This window comes from Ochotona princeps, chromosome 29 (assembly GCF_030435755.1).
Source record: "Ochotona princeps isolate mOchPri1 chromosome 29, mOchPri1.hap1, whole genome shotgun sequence".
NCBI lineage: Eukaryota > Metazoa > Chordata > Mammalia > Lagomorpha > Ochotonidae > Ochotona > Ochotona princeps.
Window position 1 is genome coordinate 5,665,049 of NC_080860.1, and position 14,312 is coordinate 5,679,360.

Below are 14,312 nucleotides of genomic sequence, written 5' to 3' on the forward strand. Positions count from 1 at the left end.
CACTGAGGAACTGCAAAGCACAGAATCAAGGAATACCATGTCATCTGTGCGTCCTCTGGGGCTGGCGCTGTGGCACGGTGGGCTGAGCTGCCACTCGCAAGGCTGCTGTCCCACAGGAGCCAGTTCGAGTCCAGGCTATCTCACCTCTAATCCAGCTCCCTGCTCAGGTGTCTAGCAAAGCAGAAGACACTCATTTGCTTGGGACTCTGCCACCCCTGCAGGAGACGGGGATGGAGTCCCAGGCCACTGCTGCCTTCGGCCTGGCTCAGCCCTACCTGCTGTGTTTGTCTGAAGAGTGAAGCAGTAGGTGGAAGATAACTAAAAAAAAACCTTTTAAAAAGCTTAAAAGAAAAAAAGTAATTCCTATGGGTATAATTTTTTTAACCCAGCGATGAATTTGCCAAGTTCTTCATCAAGAGAAAAAATTAAACAACTTTGTCTTTGTTAAAAAATATGTATTTAGCTTAATTTATTTTTGGTATTTTACCTATTTTTTTTAAAGAGACAACTAGAATTTTATTATTCTTCAAGGACTGGTTCTTTAAAAATTTATTTATCTGCAAGGCACAGAGATAGGGGCATGGGAGATACTCAGAATGAAGGCATCCCTCCTGCTCCACATGTTTTTGGACCTGTCACCCTTGTATTCAAAGGCACTTGCATTTGCAAACTAAGTTAAATTGACTCATGGAACTCCCGGCATTCATGTTTCCCCACAGTAGTGGCCTCCTGGGGGGAGGTGACCTACGTTGCTGAGCAGTGGCCACAGCGGCAATCCGGCAGGGTGGACCGTGGGTGCCTGGGTCTGATGCAATGCTGGTGCCAGCATCATTGTCACTGTCAGATGCCATGGCAAAGGGCAAGGCCTCGAAGTTGGCACTGATCTCCTCTGCCAGGTCGGTGCACAGGTCGGCAGCGTTGCGGTGGGCCTGCCCTTCAGCGTAGGCAAACGGACGGGAGCCAAAGTTAGCACGTGTTTTGGTATTCTAGAAAGAACAAACAAAAAGCTTGAAAGGACTTGAACTCATTTTTTTTAAAACCTGGTTTAACATTCTAAGGTGCACTTCATTAAGCATCTAGTCAGAAGAATGGCCACAGCCTGGGCCGGCCCTGCCTCTTTCCACTCACCTTGCGTGTCCGTGCTCCAGCCAAACCCAGCCGCCTTGCTCACTGCCCACACTGTGCCTTTCTGCCAGGCACCACGGCTTTTGTTGTTCTCTCCCCTTGCTACATTCTCTCCTCTAAGCTACCTCGACATCACTTCTTCAGGGTGGTAAGGACATGCTTGGCTCCATGAAGTCGATGATTCTCATTCACAGCATTTATTTGTACACCGATGTCTGTGTGATTACGGGGCTAATGGCTCGTCTCTCCAGCTGACACTAACCCATGGAGACAGGAGCTCTGTCTGGTGGGCTCACTGTGCCTGCCAGACCTTAGCACGTGCCTCCCACGAAGCAGGTGTGCAATAATGTTCACTGAATAATGAGCAATGCCTGCTGAGAAAGGCGGCCTGGAAGCAAAGAGCCAGCTCCTTCAGGACTCTGTGGCTTACCAAAGTAAGCGAGCAAGGAGCCAGGAGCTGGGTGGACACAGGACAATGGAAGTAACAATTTAAAAGGATTTCTGCGTTGTTACGTTGAAAAGGTATGTTAAGGGCAAGAACAGAGACTGCAAGACACAAACCAGGAGACAGTGGTGGGACGGTGGTTTAACCAGCTCGTTAGCGGAAACTTTCTGGATACATGTTGACAGTAGAGCCAGCAAGACTTGCTGACTGGACAAGGAACAAGAGAAAAGATACACTGGGCCTGGGCTAAAGCAACAGGAAGCAGAGGACGGGCAGAGTAGGGGAGCAGGAGCTTTGGCTCTCACAGCCAGCAGGACATCTAGCTCAATAGTTGGGTTTTTTTTTTTTTTTTTGGACTTCCAATAATGACTTTAACATATTTAATTACAGACAAAACAAAATGGGAAGAGGGTGGGCCCCTGGGCCCCAACCCAGCCCTACCCCAAGCTCAGGGGTGGGCAGCAGCGAGGTCTCCCTACGGCGGCAGGGCCCTATTGCTTTATCAGGGAAGGAGCCAGATACTGTCTAGGTTTCCCGGAATGAGCTTGGAGCTTAGAGTAAGGTTAGTGTAAATTTCGGAGCTACCAGCACACAACAGGTAACACTGTTCTACAAAAATTAGCTTTTAATAGGCACACCTTAAGAAACAAGAGTTCCAGGATCAAATGTGTGTGGGGAGGCTGAGTTCAATGATGCTGAACTTTGGATTTGTTACTGGAAGGTCCTGCCCAGCATCTGACACAGTAGGTGACCCATGAGGGACACTTTCACAAAGTACCGAGCCATAGAACTGCTGCCTTACTGTTCAGGAGAAATGGCTAAAAGCAGGTCTTCTAAGCACTAAGTTTTGGACAGAGCATCATCCAAGAGTAGGGACACTCAAAAAGAGAAGGCCCCTTCTCCCAGCCTGCCCTGCCTTCCTATCTTCTGGGGTATTACATACTAGGGACAACCCAGAGTTTTGTTCTTTCCTCTGACAGGAACATGGTGCCAAGGAGAATTTGTTTTCCTTTCCTAATAAGGTAACTTGCCTTTTTCTGAATGTGAACCACAGGCCACATTCCCCCAGAGACATCCTCAAGATAGGGCGCAAGGCGCTGCCCACAGTAGGTGAAGTAGACCCTGCCCTTGGCGGGCTGCCCTGGAGGAGGTGGAGTCCCCTCTGTCCTCTCCCAGCCAATTCCTGCCACATCACCTGCAAAACAGAACAGGGAAGAATCAACACATTCTCTCCCTTCATAGATTCTAATCTGCAACAAGGTGACTGTCTGTACTTACTTATCTATGTCTTCAGCTATCTCTAAGGAGGACATGAAGTTATTGTTATGATAGCATAATAGAAACCACTTAAAAAAAGAGTCACGTGGCCAGCAGAATGGTTCAGCTTGCTAATCTTCTGTCTGCAAGCTCCAGCATCCTATATAGGTACCAGTTCATGTCCTGGGTGCTTCTCTTCCCATCCAGCTCCCTGTTTGTGGCCTGGGAAAGCAGCAGAGGATGGCCCAAAGGCCTTGGGACTCTGCACTCATGTGGGAGACCTGAAAGAGGCTCCTGGCTTCAGATCAGCTCAGTTCTAGCCAATGTGACCATTTGAGGAGTGAACTAGCAGATGGAAGATCTTTCTTTGTCTCTCTTCCCTGTGAAATCTGCTTTTTCAATTTAAAAAAATCTTAAAAAAAAAGTCAGAAGTTATTTGGAAGATGGGAAATACCCAGGATCTAAGTTGAATTAGTTACCACGATTACAAAGTCAATTTAACCTGTTACATTCTTGACAGTCAACAGAAAAAGGAAAAACAGAACAATTTTTGAAGAAAAATACAAGTTTTTCTCTCATGACGTGTAACAATTACTTGTGGCATAAAGGTAAATGGTAATATCTTTACTATAAGATTGCGAACGATTCAGAAAAGACCTTATAAAACATGAAACTAAACCCACAGTATAGGTTAAAAGTGCACTATTCAATCACATGACCTCCTTACTTATAGCCATTTAAAGTCTTTTACAAGAAGCAGAGTATAAACCAAGTGATTTTTTTTCCCAATCCTGTGCCTCTGCTCATCAGTTGAGAGCTGATGTAAGACCAGATGCAAACATCAGAGAGAAGTAAAATCCCAGAATCTTCTCAAGATGGAGGAATGAAAGTCAATGTGATTCTAGAGTCAAGCTGGGACTCTCAGGATTATGGCTTCATTCAGCATGGGGTTTGCAAAAAACAGATAAACCATTTCCAGTCACTGGAACCAAACCTATGACTATCAGAATACACTGTTACACTCACCAGGAGAGAGAGTCACATCCAAGCGAACGCTCTTCCACTGCAACAAACTTGAGCCATTGTAGTGCACGGCCCGGCCATTACTAGGAAAAGAGAGAAGAAAAAGCCCAGTCAAGCCTAGCCAGATCCCCCGAGGTAGGCAGGGAGTGGATGGGGCGGGTTGCAGTAACACGAGAGTCAGCAGAAATTCTAAGAGTTTCTCTCCTCCCTCAAACACAAATGTATTTCCAACTGGTGTTTTCCACTTGTTTGAAGGTAGAAATTATTACTATTACCTTAGTAATAATTTACTTCAGTAGCATTAGTCTTTTCCAAGATGTTTTCACAGGATAAAGGGATACATGATTTGGAAACAAACACATGGGTTTTCCTACTTCAGGATAACTAGGAAGAAATCTTGCTAATGTGTACTATAAACGTCCCCCCAAACTTTCCTTTCTCCAAACTCATCTGAAGACAGAACTCTGTTTTGGCTCCACAAACACCTGTTAACATCTTGTGGGGTAGCTCCAGTGGTGTGCAATAGAAATCTACTTTCTTTTTCCTTTTATAATAAAAGCAAGAGTAGCCACTCACTTATGGAAAAGGCACGTGCCCACCGGATTTGTCCAAGCTCCATCTCGCTTCTCTGCTTCTGTGGCAAAGCCGAAGGAAACTATTGGTCCAGTGTCATCATCAGTATCTCCATAGGAGACAATCTCAATTTCCCAGTAAAAGGATGGGGCCTGCAACGACATCAGAAGGGGACAGGTGGGGTTCAGCCTGGGCCCTAGACTCTGCCTTCTTCGGCACATGGGAAGGAAAAGCCAACAGAGAGTCGTGGGCTGTCTCACCTGGACTGGCAGGGGTGAGGTGGCATAGATGAAAGTGCCCCGGGGCAGACCGCCCCCAGCACTGGGGTCAGCCAGGAAGGTGACTGAAGTCAGGTGGGAGGAGAACATGCAGGCTCGGACAGGAGGGAACACTCGAGAGGGACTCCAGGTAATCTCCTTGGGCTGCATTAAGGGAAAAACAAACAAACAAACAAAAACCTCATTCAGTAGAATTAACAGAGGCAAGTTTGTTTTCCTTCTCAAAAAGATGGATTAGTTTTGTCTGCTAGCATGAAAATATAGGCATGTACCACTTATTTTTAGTTATTTATATGTTATTTGAAAAAGTAGAGAAATATATAGATATGAGAGGGAGAGAGAATGAGTGAGAGTGAGAGGAAAGAGACAGATCACCCACCTGCTGGGACCGCGGCAAGCCAAAGCCAGGAGCTGGGCACTCAACCCAGGAGTGGTGCCAGCCCCGCTGCCCGAGCCTCTAGGGCACACATTACCAGGAAGCAGGAACAGAAACTGAGCCAGGCCAAAGCAGCACTTAGCATAGAATGTAGCATCCCCAGCACTGCCCTAAAGAAAATGGCTGCCCCAAAGCACGCACGTCTCTCTGTTTGTGTGTGTGTGTGTGTGTGTGTGTGTGTATTTTTTCCCTGAAAGGGAGTTTTTAAAAATTATTTATTTTATTTTTTTTATTTGAAAGGCAGGGTTAGAGAGAGAGACAGAGAAGGAGAGATACACAGATCTTCCATCTGCTGGTTTACTCCAAAAGTAGCTGCAACTGGGCTAGTCTGAAGCCACAAGCCAGAAGCTTCTTCTGGAATTCCCATGTGGGTTCAGGGGCCTAAGCACTTGGGCCTTCATCCACTATTTTCCCAGGCTACCAGCAGGGAGCTGAATCAAAAGTGGAGTCACCAGGACTTGAACCAGTGCCCATATGGAATGTAATGCTGCAGACAGAGACATAGTGAGCCACACCACAGTGCTGAGCCCAAAGGAAATTTTATTTGATTAAAAAAGAAAAAAGGCCATTTCCTTTCTCATGTCCAGTCTTGTTCCCTCTTAAACTCTATGGTTAACTGTAACATCTACCTCTATGTTTCTCTTTTCCATGTTGTTGATGTTAATTTTACCACCCTTTAAGTAAGCACCACCTATTCTCCATTATGACAAACCAGCTTTGAATTGGAATCTGTACCCCTCCTTATAAAAATGCATAGATGACCTCATCCTCTTAAAAGTCTCCATACAGTTACAGAATAAGCTTTAGCTCAATTGTGATCAGAAGTTACATCTCCATGGCTCAGTTCTGTTGTTGCTGTTTTGTTTTTAAGATATGTTTTACTTATGTGAAAGGCAAAGTTAGAAAGAGAGGGAGACAGAGACAGAGGAATCTTCCATCTCTTGGTTCATCCTCTCCTCCACTGCCAAAAGGCTGCTAGAGCCCAGGCCAAAGTCAGGAGCCTGGAACCCCACTTGGGTCTCCCACAAGGGTGTGTAGGGACCAGCACTTGGACGTAATCAGTCGCCTTCCCAGACACATTAGCAGGGACCTGGATAGGAAGTGGAACAGCTGGGACTTGAACCAGGACACATATTGGGGTCAGAGCTATTGTGAGGACCTGGTATGTTTTGTTTTGTTTCTTAGGTTACTTTACCTGTCTTTCCAACTTTTATGATTTTTAATCAGTCTTCTTCTTTTTTTTAGATTTATTTATTTTTATTGCAAAATAAGATATACAGAGAGGAGAAGAGACAGAGAAGAAGATCTTCTACCAACGATTCATTCCCTAAGTGACTGTAATGGCCGTGGCTGAGCCAATCCAAAGTCAGGAACCAGGAGCCTCTTCTGGGTCTCCCTCTTGAGTGTAGGGTCTCAAGGCACTGGGCTATCCCCCAAAGCTTTCCCAGGCCACAAGCAGGGAGCTGAATGGGAAGGGGGCTCCTGGGATTAGAACCGGTGCCCATATGGGATCCCAGCAGATGGAAGGCAAGGACTTTAGCTGCTAGGCCACCGTGCCAGGCCCGATTTTTAATCAGTCTTATAGACATTTAAGCTTATCGTTTAGGTAAAAATATGCTTTTAATTCTCTGATTTCACTTACTCACAAAGAAAGAACTGAAAGATACTCAGAGATTTAGCTCCAAGAACAAAGCCACTATTAACCCTCACATACCTACCTGTTTTAAACATTTTATCACTTTCGTTTTTTTATTACTCTCTCATCCTCTCATCAAATATATTTATGAACAGAGTATAGATTTCAAATATTTTAAAGTTTTCTTTCTGTTATTGTTAACATATAGAAACTAACTATACATTAATGAGTTCTGCTCCCCTCCTAAAGGTCTTCAACAAACCTACTGCCAGTTCCACATGCCTTGACATTCACAGATGACATGCTGCCCGGCAGGAGGTGTGAGGTGCTGCAGAGGGCTCACCTGTCTCCGGTCGGCCTGCAGGGGAGGCGGTGGGGGCCGAGCACAGTCCCGGTAGAGCATCCTCAGCCGTTCGCACTGCACCTCCACCACTGCGAGTCGCTCTCCTGCAGAGGTATATGTGGAATTGATGAAAACCACTCCGTCCACCCTGGAGGCAGCGCCAGCTCCCGTGGAGTAGTGCCCAACAATAACCCTGAACACAGAAGTCATGACCATGCTCATGGAAGAGCAAATGCCTGAGATGTCTGTCTACCAGAACACAGCAATGGAGGGAAGCACAGGCTCTGTGGGCCAGCCACAGTCATCTGGATTCAGAACCCGACCCATTACTCAGTATGCACCATCTTGCTTTCAATAGTGGGGTAATAATTGCACAGTGGCCCCTCTATAGACAACTTTAATTATCCATAATCATCAAATATGGACTAAAACTATTCAATGAAAAATTCAAAGCAAATATGTAAGTCTGAAATGGGTATCCGGGTAGTCTGATGAAGCCTCACTGTGTGTCCTGCCCATGCTGCCTCGGGTGCGAGCCAGCCCTCTGCCTGTCACGTGTGCACTGCCTCAGCTCCCTGCCTGGCCGTCACTTAGCAGCCGTCTTGGTCTTCTGAATCAAATGCAGGGGATCTCAGTGCTTCAGAGTTCCTTATTTTACCTAATAATGGCCCCAACGCACAATAGATGTGACATGCTGTCAACTGTTGTACTTTGTTATTTCTTACTGTTGCCAGTCTCCTACTGCATCTAATTTACAGATAAAATGCTACCATAGGTAAGTACACATGGGAAGAAACAAGGGACCTAAAGGGCTTGCTAACTTCTGCAGCTCCAGGACTCCACTGGACGTCTTCGAGAACATCGCGCCGGGCTAGGGACACTAATGCATGTGCATCTCACAGAAAATGACTCAGGCACAGAGTCCTTGGCCAGCACAAGGCAAACCAAGTGAGAGCTATCATTCTCACCATCACATAAACAAATGCCTTTATTCTTACTATTTGGTTTGATTTTTCAAAATCTAATTGACCACTTCGTTTGAGCCAGGCACACTGACTAGATGCTGGAGAATGCAAAAATATCGGAGCCAAAGCCACCACTCTCGAGAGAAAAGCAGACACAAATACCCATGCTCAATGAGGAATACAGCACAGGGCCATCAAACGTGACCATGTGACATAAGGACACGCACAGAAGAGTGAGGGATGGCTTCATTCCAGGTTCAAAAAGGCTTCATAGAGATATCAGTAAGCTGGATCCCAGAAAAGACAGAACCTCAGTAAACAAAGGATGGCAATCCTGAATGGCTTGGTTTTATGAGGACAGATCAAGCAAAACTCCACATAACATACAAAAATAACTGCCAAATGGATCAGACAGAGAAAAGAAAAACCCTCTATGGCTACAACCATAAAGTTCTTAGAAGAAAATATGCAGTAAAAGGCATTGGGTCGGGGTAAGCATTTAGCCTGAGGGTTAAGATGTCTTGTGTCCCAGATCACAGGCAAAATTCCACGAGCTGGATTAGGAGGTAAGAAAGACGAAGTTCTTTGGAAACGGCCAGCAGAGCTGCCAGGCCAGATGTGTAGGCAGGTCTTCCGTGCACACTTACAGGCACCAGGCTGGATCTGGCCTTCCCAGTGGCCAAACGGAACACGGGAACCAGTTAGCTATAAGCATTCAGAGTTCTAAATAAAAGTAAACTGGGAATAAGCAGTCCAAATTGCTTTTGATGAATACTTGCTGATTAATTTTGTTAAAATAATTTGAAAAACTATTGTTCTACTTTGTTTCATTTTGTATTTTAAGATATATTTTTATTGGAAAGTCAGATTTACAGAGAGGAGATAAAGAGAGAAAGATCTTCCATCCACTGGTTCACTTCGTAAGTGGCTGCAACTGTTGGAGCTGAGCTGATCCAAAGACAGGAGCCAAGAACTTCTTCCTGATCTCCGCAGGGTCCCACGGCTTTGAACCATCCTCAACTGCTTTCCCAGGCCACAGCATGGAGCTGGATGGGAAGCGGAGCAGTCAGGATATGAACCAGCAACCACATGCAACGTGAGGACTTCAGCAAACAGGCTACTGCGCCCGGCCAAAGAAATTATTCTGAATGAGCTCATATTGGACGGTACAATCAAAAAAACAAAAAGCAAAACAAAACAAAAAACAAACAAACAAAAAACAAAACCCTGTAATAATGTCCTTATGAACAACCAGTGGCAAGTTTCTTAGTGACACTGCAGTACAGGTATGTGGAATCATACCAGGAAATAAGGCAAAAGCAATCCTTAGAGGGAAAAGGACTCAGATTAGACCGAGCATCTGCAGATCACTAACACAGGGAAGTTGGGAAGAAGGGCAGCTTAGGGTAAGCATCAGCTCACGCTGCTGCACACTCCTGGGGCTGGATCTCACGAGCGCACGTGGCCACTGTGGCAGCTGCCCTGCTGCGAGGATGGGTGGGGGTACCTGCAGAACACCCACCTGGGCCCAGCCAGGCTGAAATTCTGACACTGGGAGTGCTTGCAAAGCATTTTAATTATGTTTCCTGTGAGTTCTTAGGAGCTTGCAGAGTTTGAGAGCAGCGGGCTCAGGGGATGCGCACATTAGACTTGGGAGAAGCAGCGGCTGACCTGGGCATCTCCGGGCTCTACAGAGCGTGAAAGCACACCAGGCAAGTGCTCAGTTTCCATGTGCCTTTCTTTAGGTTCTGAGATCTGTTTCCTGAGTTGTGTCAACCAAGGGGTTCAGGTCACTTCTCAGGAATATTTCTTCATGGGAATACTTACTGGAAGTGCTATCTTCCTAAACCAAATGGAATGAGGTACTCTTCTTTAGATGAAGGTTTAAAAATCCAGATATGTGAGTTGGTGTTACAACGGCCCTGTCTGCTATTTAAACCAGATGAGGCAAATAGAAGGATTAGGCTGAAACAGTAAATTTCAAATAATGTTTGGAAACTTATTTTCCATGTATTATTGCTTACAAGCTTTATTACATTTGCATATCCAAATGTAAAAGCTTAATGACATTCAAAAGTTAAAATCAGTTAATCATCCTATCAGTTCTCACCTCATTACCTGGAATTTCATTTAACCAATGGGATTTCTCTGATGCACAGTCTATGATTCATCTAAGATCCAACTGCTGTGTCACAAGGGAGCTCAGAACATGGAGCTTCTTGATTTTTATAGGGAAATGGTTCTGGAGTTAGTAAATTCTGATATGTATTTATTTTAATGCTCTTCATTATTTATGGTAACTTAATGAACGAGCTGTTAAAAATTCTTAATCTTGTCCTAGGACACCATTTAAAAAATAAACCCATGGTACAAATAAATGCAAGTCTTCTTTTGCAGCAATTGGTAAGCGTGGTCAACACGTTCGTGTTCAACTCTGTCTCCAGAGTTCTTTTTCCCAATAGGAAAACAGGTTAGGTGGGTTATAATCAGATCCACTGGCAACTACTGCTCCAAACGATTACAAATCCCAGCCTGGAGCTTAGATATCAAGGCCAACATCACACACTGGGACCTAGGAACACCACAAACATATAAAGAAGTTACCCAGAAACAGACTTACAGGAAAGCAAGAGGTTAATTCAGCAAGCCATCTGCCTGCCACAATCAGTCCATACATGTGTTAGAATCCAATCTAAACCAAGAACGTAAGAAAGCAGAGGCTAAAGACCTACTAGATGTACAAAGTTAACTCACAGACAAAAGCTCAGTCACAGCAAAGTCCCCCTTGTCAAGCCTACTCCTCTTCCTCCAATGACCTCCCTGAGCTTTATTAGCAGTTCCTGCTTCTGCCAGCCAGAGCTTCTGCTACTACCAGCATCAGTAAGAGAGAGTCGCAAAGTGAAAGTTACAGAACAGAGATGCACTAAAAACAAATACAAAGCAACAGAAATCACAGCAGAAAGAGTAAGAAGGTCTACAGACAGAAAAGACAATTATTGACACAGTAAATAACATGAAAAACAGTAATAACACAGTAATAAAAATGACCAAAAAGAGGTAAAACTAAAATAGTATGAGGATCAATGATATCTATTTTTTCCTTAGAGTTTGTGAAGGTGATAACATAGGAGGAATGTCTGTCCACTTGTGAGTGACTTTACCTGGGGATGCAGGGACAAAAAGCAAATTTTAACTTGAAAATACCCAACCCATCGACAACTTACAGGAAATATGAGAGCAGAAGAGCAAGTTAAATGACACCACCAAGACACAGACACAAGGTCTACCTTTTGGGGAATCCCTTCAATAAAGATTATAAGGGAAAAAAATGCTGAGGGAATTTGTGTCCTAAAGATTTAAAAGATAAAATGATGTGTGAACTTTTTTTGGATTCCAATTCAAATAAATACATGTAAAAACAAGTATGACTTTTGTGAAGAAATTAGAAAGCTGAAGGCTAACTAGATACTTAGTAATACTGAAGAAATATTATTAATGTCTAAAGTATAACAGTGGTATTATGATTTTTTTAAGACTTCACTTTTGAAGATATATTATTCATTAATAAGATAATATCTAGTATTAAAAATGATTCAGGGGTGGGAATTATGATACTGTGGGTTAAGCTGCTACTTGAGGCACCTGCATGTCATAGCAGACAGCCAATTCGAGTCCCAGCTCATCTACTTCTGCCCAGTTTCCTGCTAATGTGCCTGGGAGGCAGGAGAGAGCAGCCCAAGTACTTGGTTTCTTGTCACCCACGTGGCAGATCTAGACAGAGTTCCTGGCTTTTAGTCTGGTTTAGCCTGAGCTGTTCCAGGTATCTGGAGCGGCTGTCTCTCTCTGACTCTACTATTCAGATAATTAACTTTTAAAAACTCAAAGTAGTGAATTATAAATTATACAGGATCAGCTATGAGTTGATAAATGTTTATTATGAGTCTTGGTAACACAGGGATTCATTATTCCAGTTTGTCTTTTATATTTGTTCAAAATTTTCCACAAACAGTTTAATTAGCACTAAACTCTTGACTTCAATTGCAGCCAATGACAGCAGTCAGAATGACCATGCCAGTCTTAACAGAGGAATAAAGGCAATGAATTGATATGAATGGAGAAAATATTGTGACATGGTCCTAAGGCTAAACTGAAAACTGCTCATTTCCTAGCAAGTAAATCCTAGAAACTTTTTATTTACACTTATAGTTTGGGCTGAATATGATGTCTTTAAGAGCTCAGTTGTCTGAGGAGATAAAGAAGGAGAGAGAGAGAAAGAGGAGAAAAGTTATTGTTTTCTTAGTAAGTTACAAATGAGCAGACCAGACTCAATAAAATAGATGATAAGGAAATAAACAAGTACTTACCAGCACTGCATTCCTGGGCTACTAGGTTAAGCACTTCAACAGCTGCTGGGCACTGTTGTATGAATTCTTCACAAAACAAGCTGTCTTCTAAAAGCTGGGCCATGACCAGGCATGCTCTTAATATTAAAAGATTTACAACATTTCAAAGTCATCAATATCCATTCCCTCAACACTTAGCTATCAAACACATTTTAATCCCTCTTTTCCCACATTCACAAGAAGGCTCACAGTTCCCACCTCCCTGCTTCTCTCTAAGCTGGGCTGGCTGGGCCTGTGTGTCTGTGATTCATCTAGCCATGCATCAACCAATCACGGATGAAAAAAAAGTTTTTAAAGTATCTCTGTACGCAACATGTATAGATTTTGGTCCATTTTGGTGAGAAATAACTTTGAAATATGTTCATAGTTTATTCATGGCATGCCTTTTCCACGTACTTTTAAAAGTACCCTCATACTTATATAGCATTTACATTGTACAAGGTGTTACAAGTAATCCACAGGTGATTTAAATTTCTCTCTCACATGAGGATGTGTGTAGGTTACATGGAAACATCACCACATGTTCTGCAAAGGACTTGAGCAGCTCCAAATTCTGCTCTCCTGGGTGGTGGTACCGGAGAGGTCCTGGAAGCGATCCTAAGATGCCAAGGGAGCCCAGGAACATGCCTCTCTGATTGCTGGCACCACACAGAAAATCTCCACGACATGGAGAGGCCAGGTGTTAAGTGATAAGGCAGCGCCATCTCCACCAAGACCTTTCCTCAGCTGGGCTTCCTGGGCAACACTTGAGCTCTGCAAGCAGGAAGGAGCCAAAAGCTGGGAAGGCATACTGTATGCTTAACTCCTATTGGATTCAACATACAGATTAGAACTTTCTGAGAAGTCCTATTGCTGAAAGAACATGCTACTCTTGTTTAATGGTAAAGTATTTGCAGCAATAGACTTTGAATTCAAATACAGCCAATAACAGCAGTCAGAACATATCTTGTGCCGGTCACGCAGGTCACGCATAGTTCACGACATCAAAACCTACGAACGCTCCCTCGCTTTCCCATCATCGATTGGAAAGTGATGAATCAGGGAGGTAACAGTGTGGCCTAGACATTTAAGACATATATATGTTGGCACTAATTCCTGTGATTGGATGGCTTTTTCTTTAAAAAAAAAAAAAAAAAACAAAGAAAGCCAGTGGAACATTGTGAATGTGTTCCATATGTGCCATTTCAATTACTTCTTAGATGAGCAGCTTAAATTTTTTTTTCCTAAAGCGCACAAACTGGGGAACGTGAAAGATGTGTAAAAGAGCCTGTTCCTCAGCCTGCATGAGTTCCACCCGCACTCAGCCGGGACGGTAGTGGGGGCGGGGCACCACTTCAAACTCGCACTCAGCCGGGACGGTAGTGGGGGCGGGGCACCACTTCAAACTCGGGCACTCAGGGGGCAGTGCTCACCTGGTTCTGATCTCAGCCAGGAGCCGAACGACTGCCATGACAGGAGCTGAGCCGTCTCCTGTTGCAGGAAGTGAGGTGTGAATAGAGAGACTCCCCTCCTGAGGAAGCAACATGGACTGGACTGCCTGTACTACCTTCTCAGTAATGGACAGTGTATGAAGAGGCAATGCCTGATGGCGGTGGGGGGCGCGGCAGAAAGTTAAATTCAAGCAGTTAGTTTATAAGACATGAGGCTGTCATTATTACCTGGAGTTAATTCTCAAATTTTCATTAAAAAACAAAAACAAACAACAACATAAAATCACCATACAGAAAACTGTAAACCATATAAAAACAAAAATACAGTACATATTCTGTGGAAAATTCCTAGTCAACAGAGAAATACATTTTGTTCCGTTAGATGAAAAGTTTCACAA

General features: G+C 44.0%; 1 protein-coding gene across 7 annotated transcripts in view; it reads right to left on the reverse strand.

Moving 5' to 3' along the window:
• Positions 1 to 14,312, reverse strand: part of HECTD4 (HECT domain E3 ubiquitin protein ligase 4) — a 137,300-nt gene that overhangs the window by 26,944 nt on the left and 96,044 nt on the right. For all 7 annotated transcript variants that reach the window (XM_004595287.3, XM_058656827.1, XM_058656828.1 and 4 more), the window contains 8 exons: positions 13,897 to 14,066; positions 12,446 to 12,561; positions 7,117 to 7,220; positions 4,684 to 4,845; positions 4,427 to 4,575; positions 3,854 to 3,933; positions 2,602 to 2,765; positions 749 to 986 (listed from right to left, as the gene is read on the reverse strand). In XM_004595287.3, the coding sequence (XP_004595344.2) occupies positions 749 to 986; positions 2,602 to 2,765; positions 3,854 to 3,933; positions 4,427 to 4,575; positions 4,684 to 4,845; positions 7,117 to 7,220; positions 12,446 to 12,561; positions 13,897 to 14,066 (1,183 nt within the window). The remainder of the gene's footprint in view (positions 1 to 748; positions 987 to 2,601; positions 2,766 to 3,853; positions 3,934 to 4,426; positions 4,576 to 4,683; positions 4,846 to 7,116; positions 7,221 to 12,445; positions 12,562 to 13,896; positions 14,067 to 14,312) is intronic.